The 16,694-nt window shown below is 38.8% G+C and overlaps 4 protein-coding genes across 8 annotated transcripts; 1 reads left to right on the top strand and 3 right to left on the bottom strand.

Moving 5' to 3' along the window:
* The first annotated feature begins 651 nt into the window (after window positions 1-651).
* On the top strand, window positions 652-3,506 carry LOC131668199 (leucine-rich repeat protein SHOC-2-like). 4 transcript variants are annotated; one of them, XM_058942149.1, is made up of 5 exons: window positions 652-855; window positions 1,215-2,570; window positions 2,646-2,788; window positions 2,867-2,955; window positions 3,023-3,506. In XM_058942149.1, exons 1-5 carry the CDS (start codon window positions 832-834, stop codon window positions 3,199-3,201), a joined length of 1,791 nt encoding a protein of 596 aa, XP_058798132.1. In that variant the 5' UTR covers window positions 652-831; the 3' UTR covers window positions 3,202-3,506. The 4 variants fall into 4 exon arrangements, with proteins under 4 accessions (XP_058798132.1, XP_058798134.1, XP_058798131.1 ...); XM_058942151.1 differs by having other exon boundaries at window positions 653-855; window positions 1,240-2,570; window positions 2,864-2,955; XM_058942148.1 differs by having other exon boundaries at window positions 653-855; window positions 2,864-2,955.
* Window positions 3,507-3,788: 282 nt separating this feature from the next.
* LOC131668192 (uncharacterized) lies at window positions 3,789-5,602 on the bottom strand. The gene is made up of 2 exons (XM_058942135.1): window positions 5,298-5,602; window positions 3,789-4,840 (listed from the first exon to the last, which is right to left on the bottom strand). Exons 1-2 carry the CDS (start codon window positions 5,479-5,481, stop codon window positions 4,491-4,493), a joined length of 534 nt encoding a protein of 177 aa, XP_058798118.1. The 5' UTR covers window positions 5,482-5,602; the 3' UTR covers window positions 3,789-4,490.
* On the bottom strand, window positions 5,483-7,700 carry LOC131668191 (uncharacterized). Its single transcript, XM_058942133.1, has 4 exons — window positions 6,462-7,700; window positions 6,222-6,403; window positions 5,994-6,147; window positions 5,483-5,840 (listed from the first exon to the last, which is right to left on the bottom strand). Exons 1-4 carry the CDS (start codon window positions 6,656-6,658, stop codon window positions 5,618-5,620), a joined length of 756 nt encoding a protein of 251 aa, XP_058798116.1. The 5' UTR covers window positions 6,659-7,700; the 3' UTR covers window positions 5,483-5,617.
* A 2,866-nt stretch (window positions 7,701-10,566) lies between these two features.
* LOC131668193 (globin) lies at window positions 10,567-16,115 on the bottom strand. 2 transcript variants are annotated; one of them, XM_058942136.1, is made up of 4 exons: window positions 15,957-16,115; window positions 14,170-14,326; window positions 13,053-13,278; window positions 10,567-11,534 (listed from the first exon to the last, which is right to left on the bottom strand). In XM_058942136.1, the coding sequence occupies exons 2-4, from the start codon at window positions 14,322-14,324 to the stop codon at window positions 11,403-11,405; spliced, it is 513 nt and encodes a 170-aa protein (XP_058798119.1). In that variant the 5' UTR covers window positions 14,325-14,326; window positions 15,957-16,115; the 3' UTR covers window positions 10,567-11,402. The 2 variants fall into 2 exon arrangements, with proteins under 2 accessions (XP_058798119.1, XP_058798120.1); XM_058942137.1 differs by lacking the exon at window positions 15,957-16,115 and adding an exon at window positions 15,017-15,811.
* Between the last annotated feature and the right edge of the window lie 579 nt (window positions 16,116-16,694).

The raw sequence follows: 16,694 nt of genomic DNA, 5'->3' as shown, positions 1-16,694 counted from the left end.
ATACTTATTGATTTCTGTATTTAAAATTTTTACGTTACTTAAATTAACATTATGGTCCGTGTTCGCTGAATGTTCCACTAAGGCTGAATTTTTATTTTTATTAATACCATCTTTATTATGTTCGAATAATTTCTTATTCAGCGGTCTACAAACATTGGACCCATACACTATTACACTGTAAATAATCAATCTTATAGACAATATTAATTGAATTGTTTTTTATTTAATTTTATTCATTATCAGCTGCCGTTTTATAAATTTTTAATTTACTTATCGTTTAAAAATGAAATTTGAAGACAATCCTCAAATTAACGAGCTAAAGTCACTTATATCGAATTTTGGATGCTAGTCAGTATTTAAATATAAACTCAATTGCTTTTGGTTTGATGAATAAGTACAATTAAAGTTTATAATTGTTAACAGAAATAAGTATTCATTAAATAAAAATATTTGAAAAATGAGGATTAATAATAATAATTTTTATTGATTTCGATATTTTACCTGGAGCTACTATCGTTTGTAGCTGAAGTTTGGAAAATGGTGTAAAAAAAAATAAATCAGAATATCAGAGAAAGAAGTTAGGTTTTATTTGAAATCGGCGCCACTTTAGTACTCAGGACTGTGGAGTTGGAGTTGGCTGTTATTGGAATTGGAGTCACCGCCTCGCCGGTCGGGGTTGGCCGGTGTCGGCGGTGTCTGCGAGTGCGAAGTCTGGACTCTGGAGTATTAACACTACTGACACCTTTCAAAGAATGTTTCAACCAACTTTTGAATCTTTTTGTTTGGTAAATATAACGTACATACAAATAGTTTTTGAAGTGGAATAACTTGATGATTCCTTCTTTTTTGGACGAGGTATGTACATATTTATGAAATCTTTGTTACACATGCTTCTGTTAATTTGAAGAAAAGTACGCCTTCAATTCCCACGCACTATTTTTCGTACAAAAATTTCCGATATTTCTTTTTTTCACACAGTTTTTTCGGATATTTCTTTTTATCATGATTTTTGCTGTAAAATTTCATTATTACTAACCTGTAGCTTTGATGTACAAGTTGTGTATCTAAATAAACCCGAAATATTTTCTTGTCTTTTTTTCATTGAAAATGTAAACAATAATTTTTACTCTAGGTTAGAAATACTGCTTGAATGATCATCCATACTTTTGCTGACTTTTGAATAATCTTATTTTTCATTTTATCAAGGAATATAGATACTTAAGAGTCTACATTTTTTAGAAATGCCGCCATTCCAAAAACCACGTAGTTTTAAACAAGATACCTTTTTGTTGGAAGCTGTAAATGCTAATGAAAGTCTAAAAAATGATGTACAGGTTGTTGAAGATTTAACTCAAAAACAACAGAATACTTCAGATTCAAATAAGCCAGAGACCAATATAGTAAAATGTATATCAAAAACTGTAGAGCAATATTCAAGTCATCTAACTGAATTGGAGCTGTCGAATCAGAATTTGCATGATTTATCTGATCTGTTCAAGTCTATTGGCAATTTGAAAAAGTTGTATATCCATGACAGTTTGTTAGTTGAGTTACCTGATTCCATTAAGGAATTGAAGAATTTGCATGAATTAAACTTAAGTCAAAATGAACTGAAAGAGCTTCCAGAAACTATAAGTAATTTAAAACATCTGGAAAAACTAATTCTTACTCACAATCATCTGAAAACATTACCACTATCTTATGCTAAGTTGCAGTTACTCAGAGAACTAGATCTCTCAGATAACAATTTTCAATGTCTTCCAAAATGTATAGCAAATGGATTAGGAACATTGAGGATATTGAATATTTCTGAAAATCCTCATGTGCAAGTGAATGTTATTCCTAGCAGTAAATATTTGGAAAAATTTATAGCCAGAAATAATAAAAATTGTGGTACTTTCCCAGATTGGATTTTGAACTCAAAGTTTTTTAATATGAAAGAGTTCAATTTAGATAACACACAATTTGATATTTATACATTTAATGGAAAGGAAGGAGATTTATACTATACAAAACTGTCAATGACTTCATCAAATTTATCAAGTTCATATTTAGATATGATGATTGAACACATGATCAACCTTCGAATTATTAATGTAGGTAATGAAAACATTCAAGGATCTGGGAATGTTTTTAACTGCATACCGATTCAGAGTTTTAGAAATCCACATTTTATTACGGAAATAAATTTTCGAAGAACAGGTCTTGGCACTGTACCCACTGCAATAAATCAGTTATGTAATTTGAAAACATTAGATCTAGGATTGAACACTATTTCATGGTTCCCAGATGAATTCTATGAACTACAGAAGTTAGAATATCTAAAACTTGATGGAAACCATTTCATTTTGTTCTCAGATAAGATTGGCAATTTAATATCCATTAAAGAAATTCATGCAGAGAATAACTCATTAGAAACATTACCAGAATCATTTCAGAATTTAAAAAATCTCAAATTAATTGATTTCTACAATAATAAATTTAATGAGATTCCAGAAATACTTGGTAAAATAGAATCTTTGAAAGGTTTGGATGTTGAGTTCAATTATTTTACAACTACTGATATAAAAGTAATTGGATTTTATTTTACATGCCAAAATGAATATTTTTATTTTCAGTACATGATAGAATATATTCTATTATAGGTTGGGAATACTGATTATTCAACATTAAAAGAGTTTTTACGAAAAAAAAAATGTATTGATAATAGGAATACAGGAGTTTCTAAACAAGATTCATCTTCAGACGAACATTCTAGTAGCTGCATTGGTTCGTTTACTGATTCTAGGTAAATCAGTGGAAACATTTTATCAGTGTAAATATATGTAATTGCATTTCAAAACCATTTCTTAATAATTTCTAGTAGTGAAGATAAAGATCCATTTTATATATCATGTGATTCCGAGGAAAATTGGGATATTACTACAGATACAGATGATGAGTTTGAACCTAATAGTAAGTTTTCCTTTAATTTAATTATATTCAGGAAATACAATGAAAATAATATGTTTATTAATTCCAGGTTTGGAAATAAATTACAACGAACATTCGAAAGAATATTTGAAAGCCAATTTTGCTCCATTGGGCTTCTGTCCAGCAGACCTTCATTCAGTGTCCATTCGTCAGGAGGTGGCATCTATGCAGGCTTATGGTTCTATACCTTCTTACAAAATAGTAGAAGGTCAATTCGATGATGCTTGAACGATAAAATCTAATTGTAAAAAACGCGCCATATTTTTATGTATGCAAATATGTTTGTTAGTTTTTAAAAAACTGATTTTATTTTAATTATGTGAAATAACTCCGATTACACTAATTGCGCTTAAGTATAAATTACAGAGTACAAATTATTTATTAAATTAAGTGATTATGTTATTAAGATTAAATCATATGTGTTCATTAGAACTAAATAAGGTGAATGCTATGATATAAGTATGAGGAAAGAAGATAATTTATAGAATTATATATATATATATACATGTCCAATGTACAGAACAATATTATAAAACCTTACAAATACATTTTTTTATTTTTTTAATCTATGGAATTATTAATTTTCTGATTTTCTCTGCAATTATTTTAAATCTAATTGACTTCTATAATTTTGTCATTTAAATATAAAATACAGTAACTATAAATGTCATAGAAGTAAAAATCAAGTTGAAAATATTAATTTTTATAGATCTTTGTTTTAATTCTATTCAGTGAATTATATTATTTCTTATTTATATTATATTAAAGCAATTCAATTAAAATGTTAGTACAAAAGATTTGGATTTGCTCAAAAAGTCATATCAAGTTTTAATGCAATCTTGATATATGTAAAAATTCTAAGTTTTTATTCTCTCGTAGAACTTAATTATAGAACACTAAGCGTTCATCATCTCGTCTATTTCGTGCATAACAGTATTTATAGCTTGTCCATTCAAAACTAAATAAAAATGAAAGTAAGAAAACAAATAAAAACATCAATAGGCCGAAAATTGAAAAAGTTTATGGTCACAGCAAGGAAAGCAAAAAGAGAGGCGTTGATTGAAATCCTCTCAACCAAGTACACACGCGCGCGCACAGACACACGCACGCACACACACACAAAACACGACCTTGTCCCCTAGCGGCGGCGCCCTCGTGTTCTCGTGGTCAAGGTCGGCTCCGTCAAATCGTTCTCTTCGCAAGCGCGCAATTGCGCTTGCAGCCATGTATGTCTCAACAGAGCATAGAGTAGAACAAGCTCTCTCTCTTTCCAAAAAATTGAGGCCACGTGTGCGCGTATCAGTTGATCGATAGCAGCTTTCCATTGTCGACTGATACTACTTCCTCATTGTCGTCGCACCAAGCGAATTTGTCGATAACGAGTGCACCGGCAACGAAGACCGAAGTGAATAATAGCAGATAAAACAGACCGATCATTAGCATTTCGATCATCATCCAGAAATCCTCGTCACTCCAATCATCGTCGATCTCTTGCAGCTCTGCTGCACTAGTCGTCGCTACCAAGCCACTACGAATATTGGAGTAATGACAGTGGTAGGCTCTGACGGAAATTGACATCTATCTATTTGCCATGTTCTATTCGTATGTAGAAATTTCTCTCGTATAACGTACGTCGTTTCGCTGCTCATGGTTGTCACGTCGGGAAATGGCTCATTGATGGATCGTAGCAGATCTTTGCCGAGCTCACGGAAGGTTGTTTTACCGAGCCAATCTGCCAAATCACGACGACCCAACTGACGTAATCGACGCTCTAAAAGCTCGTGCGACTGGCCGAGGCCTTCCGATACTCTGGAATTCCAGTGCAACAGCAGCCGCAGGCAAGACATGTCTTCGCCGATGTTGCTCTCTCATCAATGCCAATACTCGTTAGTTTTATGTTCGTTTGAGGGAACTCGACGGATTATTGATTCGCACCAAACGGCCTTTTTATCACCGCGTTATTTTAACTCTGCGAACAAAGTTTCTGGAAAAAGCTCGTCGAGAGCTTACGACGTCGCGAAATACCAGTACAACCGTTAATTTTATGATTGCTCAGACGAATTGAAAATTTTTATACAGTAACAAACTACGTTTTATCGCTGCGCTCATTTAATTTATCGAACAGCGTGAACATGAATCTAACAGAAACAAAGATTCAAGTATTGTTTCAGATTTGTATTTTGAAATGATTGTCTGACCACTCTCTGACAATAACTACTTAACTCAACTCGCGAAAAATTCACGTTGCGAAAAAGAAGAAAAAGATAGAATGTAAGCTTGATTTTGTAGTTGAAGCTTAAAGTGAGCTAAAAAGCTATGTATACCAGCGTCTTCCAAATTCTCTGGCAATTCATAGTTGTGATAATGAAGAGCGGCGACGAGTCGACGACACTCTTGAAGGTCTAGACGAGCTGCCAAGTATTCCAACTCGGAGAGGTTAACGTCTATTGTGCCGTGGACCGAGGTGATCGACACCACTGTAACTATTAGCCACAAATCGATTTTCATGTTTGAATTTTAAATGGCCAACGAGTACTTATATGGTTAGGAGTGCAGTGAGAATAAATAAATAAAACAATTGATTGTGTTGTATAACTTTATTGGCTTATCAAATAAAAGTACGCATAGTAAAGTAATCTAAAATTCATTTGCGACGTCTCTTGCCGGATTTGGTTCTTTTCTTCTTGCAGCAAGGTGAGCAACCTACGGGTGTGGGCGATTCCTCTTGGGCCATAGTCGTCCGACTGTCCTGAGTGGCAGTGTTGATCAGTCTTGGAGGATTCTTGTTTTTTTTAGATTGCTTGGAAGACAATTTGTTTGACGCTTGATATGGGTATTCTCCTTCCTCCACGTCGAATAAATTCACTCTGCACGAAGCATTTTAATAAATTTGTCAGGATTATTGTTTAGACGCTTGCCACTAATACAATGACCTTTGTCAAGAAAAATTATCGTAAAAATGAATTTCTTGACGTGACGCGTTTGCATTTGGATATAACAACGGCAACAACGGCGCTTACTTGGAAGGATTTTTTTTGCGCTTTCCCGGCCAGCATCTCTTGCAGCAGGCAACCAAGCGATTTCTCAAAAAAATCGCGCAGCAGCAGGCGAGAAGGACAATAACGCCGAGGGCACCGAGGACAAATGAAAGTCGTAATTTCGAGCACAGGTGCTCTGCGCAAAAACCATCGCTGGTGCGATTTACTCTTGCTTACTTTGAAATTTATCGCCCGGTTAATTAAACTTACCGAGCGTCGGGTTTACTTTGGAGTCCTCGTGTGCCTTCATCTTGCGCCTCTTGTCCTTGCGATGACTCTTCTTTTTTGTGTTGTGCTTCGGAGCTTTTCTCGCTTCGATGGAATCTTCACCGCCACCGTCGTCGTCGTCGTCGTCGTCGTCGTCGTTGTCATCATCGTCGCCGTCGTCTACCCTTCATCGTCATCACCATCGATTACTCTTCAATCTAGCTTGAACAACAACACTCTTACATGGAATGTGTCTTGCTAGTGCTACCCTTATGTCGAAGTTTCGGCTTCACATCAAGACTCAAATCAAGATTCGAGTCCGTGCGCTTCTGCCGCGGTCTTTCAAAGTAGGTAGGTTCGAAAACCGGCCGTAATCGAACTGGACTGAAGTAGAAGTTACCCAGCGCCGAAGCTCTAGGTTGGCCGTTAACCATTAACATCTTCGATGAGAATTGAATCCTCGAGAAATTCGATTAGAGTTGGATTCTATTACAGGATACAATGTCACGAGTGATTTTAGTTCCGAGCTTGCACGAGAAATAAGCGATCATCATATTTATAAGTGCTTCAAAGCTCGTATAAATTATAGGTAGAGGTTAAGGATAAAGTGCTCCATCAAAATAAACTTTCTATATAAATAAATTGGATTTTCGATCGGCAGCTGCATTCAAGTAGTTTACAAAGTCGTAACCTCTTGCATAGCTAGCAGCCATGAGGTTACACCATTTTAATATTACTAGCTTTTTACTAAATATTATTGTATTTAGCCTATTTTAGAATTAGATATGCAAACTTTATGTTATTTTTATATTTTTGTTATAATTTTACTCAAGGTAAGTAAGTAACGCGAAAACCTCCTTTGTTATCAAAAATCTTACCATAAAGTATATTTGCTGTTGTAAACCCAATGTGTAGAAAACTCCTGCTAATGCAAAACACTAATTTCGCGATGTATTTTCACTTGTCAATGTGAAACCGACTTCTACCTGACGGAAAAAATGAATCTTCAAGTCTGTGGAGTAAACATTATACGAAATGGCGAAGAAAAATAGAAAAGTTCCACACGGTGATAATCCGGTTTTCTTTTTTGTGTGCACATGTGCAGAATCTCGAGGGAGCATCGGACGTAGAGGAGCAGCGGCGGCAGCAACAGCAGCAACAGCAACAGCAACAGCAGCAGCAGTCAAGGCACCTGTCGCGAAAATTGAATCCCACCGAGGCGACGAACTGCCAGGGGCAAGTCGCCGCTCATTGGCCCGACAAATTGCCAGGTAATGCTGCATCCCCGTGCGCCTTTCTTCTTCCGCAACAACCACAAACTTCATATTTTTCATGCTTTTGTGTCGCTAAAATGTCTGTCTCTAGCTCGGATTTCTTCCGATCTAATATTTGAATAATAGCATCGACTTTGTCAAATTAAAAACTTGCAGTGCGATATGGGTGCCTTTTGTAATTTGCACAGAAACGCGGGCAAAAGTTTTAAGTTGGACGCTGCATTCGCGCGTGACTGTATATATATATATATATATGTATATATATATATATATATATATATATATATATATATATATATATATATATATATATTTATTTATTTATTGCGTGCGATGGAAAGTTTCTGTCATGTGCCTATATGCCTCCGTGCGCTATGCGATAGCGAATATCCGACATAAATTTTTCATTTCGCGCAACTAGTTCTGCATTCGAATCAATCTGTGCGTGAATGAATCAAAAGGGACTGCTTCGTTGGTATATCATCTCGTCGAATCTTCCAATCAACTGATTGTCCGAATTTTGTTACGTCAGCACAGATCGATTGCGTTAACACTTTTAACTTTTGAACAAAGCTTGAAAAAAAGATCTCGCCTTTTCAAAACCTTTTCAAAACTGTCGGTTCATCCAAAACTTTAGATGGGTATGAATGAATAAAATGTGAAAATTGCCAGAGGACAAAGAGGCGTACATCGAGAGCGAGCAGCCTCGTGCGACACATCATCACGCGAGACGTCATCGACGCGAGACTCCAATGCACTTCGTAGTCCGGCTACCGGTGGAGCGAAACAATCGCATCCGTCGGCAACCAAGACACAGAGTCCGCAGGCGTCGTAAAAGAAAACGAAGCGACCCGTAAGATAAGTTCACTAAGCTCACATTCATCGCGTTAAACGAACGACAATAAAAAGCCACAATCGCCTGATTAGACCAATTCGTCGCACAGGTCCGTCGCGAACGACTTAATACCGTAAGTTTTGTGTGAGGTAATTTCGTTTGTGGAATGGCGCGATCTTCCAGATCTGACGTGGATGTACCTATGTATATAGCACCGGGCAAATTGAGATTGACGACGAAGAGGAGAACGATCTGGTTGACGCTAGTATGCTACAAGCGAACAATGCATCGGGCGAATCCAATCAGGCCAAAAGTCAGCTGGTCTTCACGATCCTTTCGAGCATTGTGGCTCTGGTACTCGCTGGATTGCTGCTAGCTTATCTCTACAGGCGCTCGCGTAATAAGAACGAGTGCGACCCTTTCTTCTGGTAATGAGCTGCCCTTCTTTTAGCTTGTAGTTTTTCACTTTTTTTTCTTCCAATCCAATCCAATCCAATTCTCACGGACGAATAGAGCTGACCGTAGATCGATTCTTTTTTCATTCGACTCATTAAATCAGTTACAGCTGTGGAGCACACATTGCAGTAGAAAGTACGCGATTTCTATTTTGATTCAATCTCGATTTACAATTCGAGCGCGCAATCTTGTTTTATTCGAACGTCGCGTTCTCTCAAACGAGAGTCTCGTCGGCGCGTTACTTTTGCCACGGCGCGACTGAATGGCTCGCAGCCAAATAATGACAAAGCCAATGAGCGCGAAAGATATCCGATCGCTCGGAGGCTACTGTTCGTTGGTACCTTTGTTCTACGTGCACGTACAGTCCCCCGGAAACGGGCCCTAATCTGGATGAGGTCGATCGATGCACCTGCTGCTCGGAAAGAATAGTGGATCAGTCGTCGTTCCGTCGCGTTTCACGTCCTTCGACTAGACGGAACTCACCAGCGCCGAAAAGCGCGAAGAGAGCGACGAATACAAAACGGGTTAAGAAGCCACCACCGCCGCCACCGCCGCCACCGCCGCCACCGCCGCCGAGGCTTAGCGAGGCTGAACTCAGACTTATCCAGAGTCGAATCGCTTGTATTCTGCGCGATGACTGCGCCGCTTGCCACTGCTGCAAGTGCGATACTGTCGCTGATATTGGTATATTCTTCTCTTTTTTACCATTTTTTCCGAGCTCTCACCAATTTTTTAAGAATCCACGATGCTTTTATGAACTGACTGTGTAAGTGATGCTTACATGGAATATTTTGGAGTTCTTTTTTTAGAAACACTTCAACCTCTTGACACGTACTATCAATGTCTATTTAGATATTCGTCGCAAGTTATTCCGTCTGGACTAGATAAGTATTCAGAATATATAGTCAACAGAGACAGCAAACTTACATTGAGCAAACTTGATTGTCAAAAACGTTATAAAAAAGAAACCCTATTTTCATGAAATTTTCAATAACCCAGCTGAGATCATAAACAAATGCCGAATTTAACAAAAATTAAGAAAAAACTCAACTCACAGAGCAGTCGAAGCGCAGTAAATTCAAGCTATTCCGTAAGAAGAAAAAGAAGATCAGCTTATGCAATGACGCCCGCTGCAGCGAGAACAAGGTAAAGTGTCTAACAAATCTGTGGAGCAACTGCAACTCGGACACGGCATCGTCGCGAGCGGTCGGTCACAGCGTTCACGAGCCACTGTTACCAAATCCATGCGCCAAACCTACGACGTCGCGTGGCCGTGAAAAAGCCAACTTGCGAATCAAGGAGTGAACGGAATGAAAAAAAAGAAAAGGTAAGATGTACTTCTATTATGCGGGTTATTGGCTTGCAGGAACTCTCATAATGATGACATGCACGTGCGAATGTGGTATATCCGCTATACGCTCCGAGTCGGAAGTACGTAATTCAAATAAATAGACGGATAGAGATATATAAAGTTTAGAACAAAGTTTATTAAAAAACACGTCGAATACATACACATAGCAGTACACAAAAAGTGAAGGTCCGTTTAAAAAAATAAATGTCCGATTCCCTTTTCTTTTATACTATTCAATCAATTAACAATTGCAAATAGCATTTATATTATACTTACGTAGGTATAGTGTGAATATACATATTACATATAGATATTTGCGCGTGTATGCGTACGTATGTGTGGGTGTGTGTATGTATGTGTATGTGTATGAGATAGTGTTGTTTAGCGACGAGACGTCGAAAGGCGAAGAACAAAAATTCTGTTTTTCTGCGAGTGTTGCGCGCGCGCGCGCGCGCGCGCGTGTGTGTGTGTGTGTGTGTGTGTGTGTGTGTGTGTGTGTGTGTGTGTGTGTGTGTGTAAGAGAAAGAGAGAGAGAGACGCGTGCGCGAGACAAAACAATAAGAGCTCGCTCTCTCTCTCTCTTTTCCTCCCTCTCTCCCTCTTTCTCGCTCTCGCTCCACGTCTCCCCCGCTCTCACTCTCTCATTCTCTCTCTCTTTCTGGCAACAAAAGTGTCGCGCAGGCATCTATTGTGCTCGAGAGTACAAAACGAAAGACGCAACAACGACGTATACATAGACACGCATACACACAACAGACGGGGATAATGGGAATAAGCGATTTCATCGATCGCTCGGTCAGAGAGAGACGGGGAATAGTAGATTACATGCCTAGGCCGGGAAAGTATTGGTAAGTTTGACAAGCGAGGCAAAGCCGATGTTGTCAAATACGTGCTGTGGGCTTGTCAATTTCGCTACCGGGGTGCGTATACTATTTTTTTCCCAGCGAGTCCGAAATTAGTATGTTACCGACCGAGTCTTTTTTTACACGAGCAACAAAACAGTGAAGTGGTATACTCTTCGCAAGAGCAATTAAACTTTATGTACAATAATTTTATGTAAAATAACAAGCAGCAAAATAGAGAGAGAACATCAAAGCTATGCATTTTCGATTTGTTTGATATATTTGTACAGAAACACGATAATTGCTTTTCTTTCATATTTTTGTGTGTACGAGTATGAAATAGAGACAGAGAGTGAGGAAGAAAGAGAGAGAGAGAGAGAGGGAGAGAAATGGGGGTGAAAGAGAAGGGTTTACGATGGGCCAACATTACGTGGAGTAAGCTGAAAATATAATGCTATACGCTGCATCCAACGTCTTGTTCCATGCCTCGGACGTCTCGGCCGTGAATTTGGCACCCAACTTCTGCCGTAGAACTTCCATCATAACTTCTTTCAAGTCCTGCAATCAAAATACATGCCAATTTACAATGCACCATTGCTTTTGAAATCGTCGAGCTTGCGGAAGTTCGCTAAAAGCTTTTTACTCTATAAAAACGTCAAGCTTAAAGTTACTTTGGGAACGAACGAAATGTTAAAAGCTCTTATTGAAAAATGCACGCAACGTCTTCGGCGAGGAAATGGTACGATAGAAATATGCTTGTGTGCATTGGAGAAAGGTTAGAGAAAATACTTGGCTGCATGAAATATTTTCAGAAATATTTGAGAGAAACTCGCCGAATGTTTCACTTGCTCCAGTCAACTCGAGAATTTACAAAAAAATGTCGTCTCGTTCGCGGGCGCCTGCTAGTTTCTCGCTCGCTTGCTCCGTCATTCACGTGATATCGAATGAAAATTTGTATAGTGTATTTTGAAATTCTTGCAAGCTCGTACGAACCGATAGACAATTGTAGCAATGCAAATGCTGCAACGATAGAAAGCTGCATATACGAACAACCGTACGAGGAGCAGCAGCAAGCCTTCCATCACGAATGCAACCATAAATCTTCACAAGGCAGCACGTCTATCGATTGTCAAATTGGAGCTTGTTGACGAATATGAGAAGCTTATAGACAGGAGCAAGAGTACCCCTACAGACTTGTGCATGGTCTTTGGGACGTAATAATTTAACGAGTTCTTCGCGAACTCAAGACGTCGGTACACACCTTCGCGATCATAAGGCCTTGTTTGCTTTTCTCATTTATCCTGATTAAAAAGTTTTTCGCGCGTCGTAACTTCTTCTCTCTTTTTTTATCTTCGCTACGGAGTTTTGATAAAGTTTGACCGTACGACCTCCACGAATAATAAGAGATCTTCTTATCGCGACGCGAGGGCTTGCTTCGCGTTTTCCTCCTGTTTATCGTGTTTATGTAAACGCTGTTTTCAAAAATTTTGGCTTTTTGAAGATGGCTGAAGTTGCATTTTAAAAATATCGAAAAATTGCGAGAATCGTTTCAAAAATTAAGCGTGCTTCGGCTACTTTTCCACTTACTTTGATGGCCCAACAAATATTTTTATTTTGTACGTATGCGAGATATTCGAATATGAAAAAGCTCAGTGCGCCAAGTTTCGACTTACTTCAAACTAGACATAAGATGAAATGTGAGGATCGTGATTTTTGTCACAGAAGTACATACGTTAAATTTATTTTTCCCTAACATAGTTTCACAAAAGATAAGACTAATTTAAAAATGCCTATTTATTACGAATTACGAAATGCCCACGGTGAGCGACGAAAATTTCGCGTTAGCTTGCCTCGTTCAAGGAAAAAGCAAACCTTTTATCGAGGCAAGCAACGAGTGCGAGAAACAGGAAGCTTACGATGGTGTTCTAAATGTAGAAACTAGTCAAGCCTAAGCTTTTTTTCAATTTATCTCAAGCGTCCATCAACGCGTGTGAAGAAACTCTCAATTATACCCGTCACACTAATAACCATGAAGTTGCATTGAGAATAATGGAGACAAGGAAAAGCGTAACTCACGAGGAACTGTTGCTTGGTTTGTCCGCGTTTGTTATGTTTCTCGCCGATGCTAACAAGGTTGGCTGCCAGGAGCTCCGTATCGTTCATCGAGTCGATCACGTTGCTCAGGGTTGTCACCACGGCGAGGCAGTGAGCTTGGAACTTTTTGTTCCCTGGCAGCTCGTCCAGCGGTACATCCTTGAAACCCGCGAAGTCTTGGTGGTAATCTGGATGCGCTTTGAAGAAGCTTCAAGCACACGTTACAATTAATTGTTTATAACTCCCAATTAGATGCGTACAGCAATCGATGTATTCAATTTTTTTTTTTTACTTTGTCGCATTTCCGCGATACGGTCTATTCTCGTGCCAGAGGGGTTGATTTATTTTTTCCCTCCGTGGCAAAGACTTGAGCTAACTTTCTTCATCCCTTGTCAACCGTGCACTTTCCACAAAGTTACACCGGATTCTACATTATAATACTCTTACAGTCTATTTGTCAAATTCAATTCAGTAACATTTTTTTATCGTTCGTAGTTGAAAAAGAAATGGTCGTGTCGAGAGCTTTGTGTGAAACATGCCTGTCAGTTGCATTTTCACAAAGCAAATCATTTATAATTGAATCATGCAAGTTATTGACTTTGTAAGTTTTAGCGCGGCGCAATAGAAGTTGCACAAAGAGATAAATATTCATGCACTAGACTCTATATCATCGATAATCAACTGCTATATCAATCCGATAGAATTTATCTACATAACATGCCGCAGTGTAAATACATATTATCGGCTAGTGTAGATTACGAAATTAACTCGCTAATACAATGACTATGAATGTTTATCATCTCGACAACTGCGACGCACCCCAAACGAAAATAATCAGCGGAAACGCGCGACGGAAAATTGTCAACGCATAATTCGCGCGTCGAAAGCTCTCGCGAGACTTTCCGCGCTTGCAATCTTTGTATAATCGACTCTCGACGAATTTTCCGTTCTCTAGCTCGGCCGACGTGTCGAGATTGCCGATGCAGCTTTCAGTTGCCAAACGCCTTGAAATCCGACGCGCTTGTCGAATATCAATTGGCGCGCGCCAATGACATAAACGCAGCTGCACATTAATAAGTCAATGAATAAAAATACTCACGCCGTCATGATAGCCACGCCACTGGCTATGGGATCTTTCCTGCAGAGTGCCCACGTGCTTTGGACAAGTTTCTTTTGGCGTCCGGTCAGTCCAGTTGCTGGATCGACGACATTGTCGTTAGCTGAACCCCAAAACAGGCTCAGTGACGAACCCATTTCTGCGAGACACAAGGTGCAACAAAATTGAACTTTGACAGAATTAGCTCGTGCGGTTGCGTGGTTTGCGCGGTCATTCAAGGATGCGGTGCAGTTTCCAGTCGCCGGATCGTGCAAAACTCGTTTTCGCGAACACGATATCTATGCTTAATTACGTTACCGCGAGGGAACTTTTCGTCTTAAATTATTCGCTATTTCTTTTTAAATCGACTGCATAATATTTTTTAATTTTTATTTTTGTTTTTGGGAGATGACAAATTAATTTGAAAAGTGAAATGTGTCGAATTACCAAAAAGCCGCTGTTAAAATAAAACTGCATTGATTAAATGACGGCCTATATAATTTTCATGCGTTTCAAATTGATCTTCCAACCTATCGAAAGCAAAATAGAGTCACGCTTGAATATTCTTTTTTGTTATACTTTCATGGAGTTTTTCGAAAGCAAGAAAATGATATTCATAGTAGAAAGCCCCTATTATTTTCATGGAAATCGAATAAAGTATCAGAAAATTGTATACGTCTACCTGACAAAGATTCAAAGGTCGGGCCTTCCGTAAAAACTCAATAAACGTACAGAAGGCGTATATAGAACGCACGAGAGCGGGAAATAAGAAAGTCTCGCATACAATAGAAGCTCATTCGCGAACTTGCATTCTCGAAAAGAAAGGTACACGAAAGAAAAAAATACATACAGGCAAAAGAACAAAGGCAGGTCGGGTGGAAAAAAGTCCTCTCTCGGGTGCAATCAAAGCGGCTCCTTAATTGAAATCGCGCAGATTTTGATTGGCACAATCAATGCACGCGTAGCGCGCGAGACCCATCGATCGGCCTCGGCAAATTGAATTTTTTTCTATCGCACTCTCGATAATTCTTCGTTTTTCGTTGCTAAAAGAAAAATACGAAAAAGAAGAGCCAAGCCGTCGAAAAGATCGTGAAGATCGACGGTTTATTGGACAAGAGGCTTTTGACGAGCACCAGACTATAACTAGCTACCACAGTACTGCACCGTGGAATTCGTCGACATTCCGTTGCTTGACAAGAGCAAATAATTAACCAGCGTCGAGAAGTTCCCTCGCCGCCCGAATAATTTCTTTTTTGATAGTTCGTGCACAAAGCGCGACTATGCCGCACGCTCGGTCAAAAGCGTGCGCTCAAAATCGAATTTGGCACACGCCGTGTGAAAAAAAAGCCGTTAGATATATGTTCGGGAAGAGATTCTCGCCTCGCTCGGGCGTAAACGCCACACGACAGAGGAATCTACTTTTCTTCATTTTCACGTGGCCATAGAACGAGTTATATTTGCACGTGAAATTTATATTCAAAACTATTTACGATGCAAGTTTCCTCGTGCGCGCAATCACGGTTTGTTTTATCTACACGTCTGACAATAACAAATTAAAGAGTATGATTTATCGCTTTCCTACGTCTACGAGTAGTATTAATTATCTTCACGTTCGGCGAACCCGTGTTGACCAATTGAGTCAATGCTTCGAATCACAAGCCACCAAAATTGGAAAGGGTAAGAATCGCGTGTAAATCGCGGTCACAAACGTTCACTTGATATTCACTAAAAAAAACAACAAATAAATAAATAAAAATAAAGCGACTCGCAGTCGGTTTTAAGATACTCACGTGTATGTGTGTGCACAAAATAGAAAGAGAGAGGAAAATGAAAGAGCACCGAGTGCAGTAGCGTGAGAGTACGAGTGGTACGCGCAGGCGAGCAGCAGCCCGCCGAGTGATGCGCGTCTTTTGCACTGGCCAACTCTCCGGCCGGCTTTTTCACCTCTCCCCACTCGCTCCCAGACGCGCTGATGCCGCCGCTCGCGCGTGCGACGCCAAGGAGAATTTGTAAAAACCGCCTACCTCTATAGCTTCGTGTGCGCGCACGTGTGCGCCTCTATTGAGATGTAACCCGCCGGGCCATCTCCAGCTTTTTCGACTTTTTTCTTCTCGCTTCACTTCTTTAAGCTTCCTCTTATTCCGCTTATTAGTCTTTTAATAAAACGCCAAAGCGTTCAAATCCTGTATACATTTTCGGATGAGGCGTCTATTATCTCAAATATGAATATGCATAAGCAGGTGAAAATTCAACAGTTTTAGAACTGTGAAGCTTCACGCAGCTTCTTGTACTTCCTAAAAATTAGATCTCGGGAACCAACTTTTCAAACTTCTTACTAAAATAATTGTTTATAAATATATATTATATTTATAATTATTTAATAATAATTGTTAGTGTAATTGTGTAACGCTATAAATGCAAAATGAAATAAAATATTTGCGAGTGCTTTCATAATATTCTTTTATAATGGATATTTATAATCCATTACCTAAATACTCATAATTACAATCATTTAAACGATTAAAGTA

This window comes from Phymastichus coffea, unplaced genomic scaffold (assembly GCF_024137745.1).
Source record: "Phymastichus coffea isolate CEN01 unplaced genomic scaffold, Cenicafe_Pcof_1.1 PCOF00075, whole genome shotgun sequence".
In the NCBI taxonomy this organism is placed as follows: domain Eukaryota; kingdom Metazoa; phylum Arthropoda; class Insecta; order Hymenoptera; family Eulophidae; genus Phymastichus; species Phymastichus coffea.
Note: the sequence above shows the minus strand (reverse complement) of the source record. Positions and strands in the feature narration are given on the sequence as shown.

What these genes read in the sequence shown, in the direction of transcription:
- LOC131668199 (XM_058942148.1), top strand. Translation starts at nt 832, where the DNA reads ATGATTCCTTCTTTTTTGGACGAG. An exon ending in TTACAACTACTGATATAAAA is followed by an intron (nt 2,571 to 2,645) that starts GTAATTGGATTT and finishes ATTCTATTATAG; the next exon opens with GTTGGGAATACTGATTATTC. An exon ending in TGATGAGTTTGAACCTAATA is followed by an intron (nt 2,956 to 3,022) that starts GTAAGTTTTCCT and finishes TATTAATTCCAG; the next exon opens with GTTTGGAAATAAATTACAAC.
- LOC131668192 (XM_058942135.1), bottom strand. Translation starts at nt 5,481, where the DNA reads ATGAAAATCGATTTGTGGCTAATAGTTACAGTGGTGTCGATCACCTCG. An exon ending in AGAGAATTTGGAAGACGCTG is followed by an intron (nt 4,841 to 5,297) that starts GTATACATAGCT and finishes GGCATTGATGAG; the next exon opens with AGAGCAACATCGGCGAAGAC.
- LOC131668193 (XM_058942136.1), bottom strand. Translation starts at nt 14,324, where the DNA reads ATGGGTTCGTCACTGAGCCTGTTTTGGGGTTCAGCTAACGACAATGTC. An exon ending in GGCGTGGCTATCATGACGGC is followed by an intron (nt 13,279 to 14,169) that starts GTGAGTATTTTT and finishes GTGTGCTTGAAG; the next exon opens with CTTCTTCAAAGCGCATCCAG. An exon ending in AAACCAAGCAACAGTTCCTC is followed by an intron (nt 11,535 to 13,052) that starts GTGAGTTACGCT and finishes TTTTGATTGCAG; the next exon opens with GACTTGAAAGAAGTTATGAT.
- LOC131668191 (XM_058942133.1), bottom strand. Translation starts at nt 6,658, where the DNA reads ATGTTAATGGTTAACGGCCAACCTAGAGCTTCGGCGCTGGGTAACTTC. An exon ending in ACTAGCAAGACACATTCCAT is followed by an intron (nt 6,404 to 6,461) that starts GTAAGAGTGTTG and finishes ATGACGATGAAG; the next exon opens with GGTAGACGACGGCGACGATG. An exon ending in CAAAGTAAACCCGACGCTCG is followed by an intron (nt 6,148 to 6,221) that starts GTAAGTTTAATT and finishes GTTTTTGCGCAG; the next exon opens with AGCACCTGTGCTCGAAATTA.